General features: G+C 41.3%; 1 protein-coding gene across 1 annotated transcript in view; it reads left to right on the top strand.

Annotated features, from left to right (window-relative positions):
• The window catches only part of aldh7a1 (aldehyde dehydrogenase 7 family, member A1), an 81,427-nt gene extending 75,671 nt beyond the window's left edge, over nt 1-5,756 (top strand). Inside the window, exon 18 of the mRNA XM_038804980.1 lies at nt 5,418-5,756. Coding sequence (XP_038660908.1) covers nt 5,418-5,472 — 55 coding nt within the window. The 3' untranslated portion in view covers nt 5,473-5,756. The remainder of the gene's footprint in view (nt 1-5,417) is intronic.
• Nucleotides 5,757-6,734: the final 978 nt, after the last annotated feature.

The raw sequence follows: 6,734 nt of genomic DNA on the forward strand, positions 1-6,734 counted from the left end.
GGCTGAATAATTCAGTGTTTTATCAGAACAGACCCACAATGCCATGTAAAGCCCAATACATTATTCTGCTGCTGAAAAATGTGGCACTATATAATGAAGTAAACCTCAAGTGATATAGATATATCTTGTGTGACGGTGAGAGGCGAATAGTTATTGAACCCATTGTGGATAGCACAATTGCTTCACAGCTCCAGGGTCCCAGGTTCGATTCCGGCTTGGGTCACTGTCTGTGCGGAGTCTGCACATCCTCCCCGTGTGTGCGTGGGTTTCCTCCGGGTGCTCCGGTTTCCTCCCACAGTCCAAAGATGTGCAGGTTAGGTGGATTGGCCATGATATATTGCCCTTAGTGTCCAAAATTGCCCTTAGTGTTGGGTGGGTTTACTGGGTTATGTGGATAGGGTGGAGGTGTTGCCCTTGGGTAGGGTGCTCTTTCCAAGAGCCGGTGCAGACTCGATGGGCCGAATGGCCTCGTTCTGCACTGTAAATTCTATATATATTGAAGGGAGTGCAACATAGGTTTACAGAAATTATACCTGAACTCGAGGGGCTTATGAGGACAGATTTTCGCCAGAATTTAGAAGGTTAAAGGTGATCTAATTGATGTTGTCAAGATATTAACAGGAAAGGACCAGGTAGTTAAAGATAAACTATTCCCATTGGTTGGCGATTCTAAAACAAGGGGCATAGTCTAAAAATTAGGGCCAGACCATTCAGGAGAGATGTTAGGAAGCACTTCTTCACTCAGAGTATTAGAGGTTTGGCACTCTCCCACAAACAGCAGTTGAAGCTAGATCAGTTAATCATTTTAAATCTGAGATGGATAGATTTTTGTTGAGTAAAGATATTAAGGAGTATGGGCCACAGATTAGCCATGATCTCATTGAATGGTGGGACAGGCTCGAGGAGCTAGATGGCCTACTCCAGTTCCTATGTTCATTCTCAGTTAAATTATAGATCAGGTTGGCTTTTGGCATTTTCCTCTTCTTCGCCACGCTTAAATTAAAATGTTATTGAACTTGCATATATTGTGCTTGGTGTGCCCAATGTTCAAAACATATATGTATCGAGGATAGCAATATATTTTTATCCACATTTCGTCAGATTGTACAAAATATTTGCAGCATTTGACTCCTCCAATTGCATATTTTGTAAAGCAGCAGCAAGTCATTCCGAACAGGTTGGCAATATACAAGTCAAACATGAGATTGGATTTGCTGCCAGTGAAAATTTGAAACTACTGATGAGGTTGAAAAGCATTTGATCTTAAACAATCACTCGAAAAACCAACTTAGCAAGGCAAACCTATGAAATCATTCAAAATTCATATTTTGGTACCATTCTTTATCGTCATCTTCTTGACTGCACACAATTAATTCAATTCATATTCAACATGTTAAAATATAAATAATTTCCAAAACATGCTTTCACTTGCCATAAAATTGCATAATCATGGAGAAAATATTTTGGTCACTTTGCTTGATGTGGGCTTTCTTCAGGGCCTCTTCCCCCGTGCTTAAGACACTGCACACGACTTCAAGAATTAGGGTTTTTAAAAAAGAAAATGGAAGCCTAAACCTCTCTCCCCAGCCCTGCAGCTGTGCTGTTGCTCTACCTTGAGGTCATGATGTGGAGATGCCGGCGTTGGACTGGGGTGAGCACAGTAAGAAGTCTTACAACACCAGGTTAAAGTCCAACAGGTTTGTTTCAAATCACTAGATTTTGGAGCACTGCTCCTTCCTCAGGTGAAGGAAGGAGCAGTGCTCCGAAAGCTCGTGTTTGAAACAAACCTGTTGGACTTTACCCTGGTGTTGTAAGGCTTCTTACTATGCTTACCTTGAGGTCAGCAGAGCCCTACCCTGATCTATAAGGCTTCCCTTCACCTATATAGACTTGGCTAGAATATACAACACATAAATATACCATTCAGTCTAGCTAGTCTGTGCTGGTGTTAATTCCAAACCTGTTCAATCTTTTCCAGTAACTGGAATCATTTATTTCTGCATTATTGCTTAAATAATTTTGTACTCTCTCCTGTCCTTTTATGTCCTATTTATAGTATGGAGACCAAATCACTATAGACTGGGAGGTGCTCATCTAGTCCATGCCTCTAGGTGTTTGGCCATCCTAAATGCTTCCCAGCATGGTGCAGGGTACAGAGTCAAAGTGGAAGAAGAGAGAGAAACTCGCATAGCCAGTGCCAGAGCCCAGAATGTCCAGACACCAATCCCTCAATATTTCTCCTACATCTTGTTCAACATTGCCATGTCCACCTGCTACCTTTACTTCCTGCCACAGCCTGCCAGCCTGTTGCTCTGTCCTAGTTTCCTTCTCCTATTATACGTCCACTCACTGGGTCACCTCACCTCCACCTCCCAGCCGCGCTGTCTTTAATCTTCCAGCAAGAGGAACAGAAGTCTTAAAAATATATGTCTGAGTCACACAGACATTAGCAACATACAAAGTTATACACCAGTGATAAATTATTGTGACACCTTTTAAAAGCAGGGACTTGCCTTGAGCATCACTGCAATTGTGGTAATACCGAGCCACAATTTTCTCCAGTTAATTTTTATAGAAAATATTGACTGTAGTTCTTGCTACCAGTTCCAAACTGTTCTCACCTCTCAGCCTCGCCTCAGCCTTGTTGTTCTGCTAGACCCTATATATTTTCCATTACAAAGACTACCTACTCCCACCATTGAAACAATGGCCACCTCCGCTCATCCACTCCAATGCTTTAACATCCCTAATTAATTATTTCCAATACTGTCCTTGCTGTCTTCTTATTCTCAAATTCAACCCATCCAAAACTCAGCTGCCTGTATCCTATCCCAAACCCAGTGACTCCTGCTCTGTCCTTGCTGAACTACACTGGGGAGCATAAGCCAATTAAAAATTTTCATCCTCTTGTTTGAATTACTTAATGAACTTTTTCACATTCCTATTTAATAATAATCATTATTATTGTCACAAGTAGACTTACATTAACACTGCAGTGAAGTTACTGTGAAAATCCCCTAGTCACCACACTCAGGCGCTTGTTCGGGTACACTGAGGGAGAATTCAGAATGTCCAATTCACCTAACAGCATGTCTTTCAGGACTTGTGGGAGGAAACCGGAGCACCTGGATGAAAAGCAATCAGACACAGGGAGAACCTGCAGACTCCACACAGACAGTGACCCAAACCTGGGACCCTGGTGCTGTGAAGCACCTTTCTTTAACCTCCTCTTACCTTTCACTAAATACTCCACCAAGACACTCTACACCTTAGACTTCCATGCAACATTTTTTTTGGGGCACCATTGGTGGCCATGCTACATTGCAGAGGAGGCCATTCGGCCCATCGAGGCTGTACTGACCCTCCGAAAGTGCACTCTACCTAGGTCCACTGCCCCACCCTAACCTCGTAACCCTACCTAACCTGCACATCTTTGGACTGTGTGAGGTAACCAGAGATCTGGCGGTAACCCACAGTCAGGAGGAGGCTTCCACATAGTCAGCCAAGGCCAGAATCAAACCCAGGTTCCTTGTGCTGTGAGATCCTCCTTAAAACTTATTGTTTTGATCACATTTCAGGTCTCCTCTTGAAGGCTTTTTGTTTCATGCCTAAGTGAAGTGGCTAGAGTTTTTTCTACATTAAAGACACTATCGCTGCAAGTTGTTGCATTGGACATGCAGATAGAAATTTGGCCTGTAGGTGTCAGCAAAACAATTAGGAAACTTTACTGAGTGGAATTTCCAGGATTATGATTTTGATATGGGGATTTTGATATACTCAGGGGCTGTTTAGCACAGGGCTAAATTGCTGGCTTTGAAAGCAGGCCAGCAGCACGGTTCAATTCCCGTAACAGCCTCCCCGAACAGGCGCCGGAATGTGGCGACTAGGGGCTTTTCACAGTAACTTCATTTGAAGCCTACTTGTGACAATAAGCGATTTTCATTTCATATGGATGTCATCGTTACTGAAGTTGTACTGAGTTGTACATTGTCACCTGAGGAAGGAGCTGTGCTCCGAAAGCTAGTGATTCGAAACTAACCTGTTGGACTTTAACCTAGTGTTGTAAGACTTCTTATTGTTATTGAATTAAAGGAAACATTTTTAAAAGATAGCCAGGTTTCAAAAGAAACTGCTTTCAGGATAGTATATGCGACAGTTAAAAGCCTGATAGTAATAAGCAGAAGACTGCCATAACCTTCCTTTGGAATTTTGCAAGATTCTTATTTCATAATTAGTTTTTTAATATAAATTTAGAGTAGCCAATTAATTTTTTCCAATTAAGCAGCAATTTAGTGTGGCCAATCCACCTAGCCTGCACATCTTTTGGGTTGTGGGGTGAAACCCACGCAAACACGGGGAGAATGTGCAAACTCCACATGGACAGTGACCCAGAGCCGGGATCGAACCTGGGACCTCACCACCGTGCTGCCCTCAAAATTATTTTTAAGCTGTAAAACCTACATATATTTCAGCTTAAGCCTACAGAATTTTAAATTGGAAGGAATTTTAATCATTTAAAGTCACTTAAGATGCTCATTAATATGCAACCTTCCCAACGCTTTGTGTTTTTAAGTATTATAATGTTGCCTATTTTTTTGAATGAATTCTCCTGAATACCCTTGCAGTTCTATCATGCATTAGTTTAGCTCCATTAATGTAGCTTTATTGTCACAATAAATCAAATGGTCAGAAGGGCCTCATTGCAAGGAGAAGCTACAAATTTCAATTATTCCATTAATCTACAAAGCTTTGTGCCAAAATTACTACTACGTCAGTTACTATTTTTTTTCTAGTGTTGCGTTAGGGATGATTTTAGTGCAAACATTTCAGCTTCTGTACACTAAGGCTTCATCTGATGCTATCAACCACTAATTTCAAGCTTATCAATACATTTCTACCCAGGTTCGATCCCGGCCCCAGATCAGCCCATGTGGAGTTTGCACATTCTCCCAGTGTCTGCGTGGGTCTCACCCCCACAACCCAAAGATGTGCAGGGTAGGTGGATTGGCCACTCTAAATTGGAAAAAGAAATAATTGGGTACTCTAAATTTATTTAAAAAAATAAACATTCCTACTGGCCATTGTTACATGTGGGGGTTGGTTAGCTCCATTGACAAGATGGCTGGAGTATGGTGAAGATGACTCCAACACGGTGGGTTCAGTCCCTGTCCCGGCTATGATAGTTTATTGAGACCTGCTTCCTCGCCTTGCCCCTTGCTTTCAGAACGGTTCCCCTGAAACTATGTGACCAATTGTGGGCTTGGGAACCTTTGTTTGCTATGGTCATATAGTTAAATCATAATGCCCCTTCTGAATTTAGCTTTGAGGATCCTTGTGATTTTTCTGAGGGGTTCTTGGCCCCAGGTAATCATTGCTTCATTGACTGCGAGTAACACTTTGTTTGTCTCTTCCTATAGCACCATCAACTACAGCAAGGAGCTTCCTCTAGCTCAAGGAATCAAGTTTGAGTAATTAGAGCTGCTGACTTTCTTTCAGTTATCAAGATTTTCACTGAGTGATAATAAAATATAAGTCGATTATGTTTCAGAAGAGGAACAAAATCATGTGAATGAAGTGGAACAATTTTACCTATGATTAATCAGATTTGGGTGTTTATGTTTTCTTTCACCCTTCAGATGTGAAATTCTATGAAATACATTACTTATGTGGAAGCCAATGTTTCCAGCTTTTTACTTTACTTACTTTACTGGCAATAGCACCCAAGGTGGAAATAAAACCTAAAATTTTTGAAATGATTTATTGGCGGTCTTTGTTTTATTAACTGTTTTTAAAAAATTATTTTAAAGGTGCAATCCTTCCCTACTGAGCTCTTGACAACAAAAATTGTGAGAGTAATTACTCCAGCTGATGTCAAAAAGTAGCCACGGTTTCATCTACACTTGGTGTACACTGGAGGGCTAGAGCTACTTTTCTTTTCGGCTCCTAACTTGGCAAAGTTTTGTTGGCCCGTTAGAAGTGCCACTCTATTCCTGATCCAGAATGGCTCTCTGTGAGACCAAGGGAATTAAGAAAGCAATATATTTATAAACAAGAACAAAGCTTAAAATTGCATACAACTATTTGTGGTAAAACTTTAAAAATGAGCAAAAACGTTTACATTATAAAAGGCAAATAGCCTTCAGTGGACGTTCACCAGACCCATTCTCGGGATAGCGGGACTGTCTTGTGAAGAGAGATTGCGCAAACTGGGTCAGTATTCTCGAGAATTTTGATCAATGAGAGGTGATCGCATTGAAACCTACAAAATGCTTAAAAGGAATAGAAAGGGTAGATGCAGGTAAGATGCTTCCCTTGGTTGGGGAATCTCGAACCAGGGGCATAATTTCGCAGTAAAAGTTAAACCACTTACGACTGTGATGAAGAGGAATTTCTTTCTGTAGTGGGTTGTGAAACTTTGGAATTTTCTACCTCAGGGGCTTGTGGAAGCCCAGACATTGGGTATGTTTAAGGGAGAGATTGAGAGATTTCTGACTAACGATCAAATTAAGGGTTATGGGCAGATAGGTAAAAGACAGTGAAGTGTCAAATCAGCCATGATTGTATTGAATGACGGAGCAGGCTTGGTGGACTAAATGATGGCCTCCTAGCCTAATATGAAGATGCATTTTCAAACAATGGAAAAATATACAACCTTCCAATCTATTATTTAGTGCAGAACCTGCATTGTAATTCAAGAAAATCTCCTTTGCGTCGCTCTCCCCAACTACGACTTT

The sequence above is a fragment of the Scyliorhinus canicula genome, chromosome 8 (assembly GCF_902713615.1).
Source record: "Scyliorhinus canicula chromosome 8, sScyCan1.1, whole genome shotgun sequence".
NCBI lineage: Eukaryota > Metazoa > Chordata > Chondrichthyes > Carcharhiniformes > Scyliorhinidae > Scyliorhinus > Scyliorhinus canicula.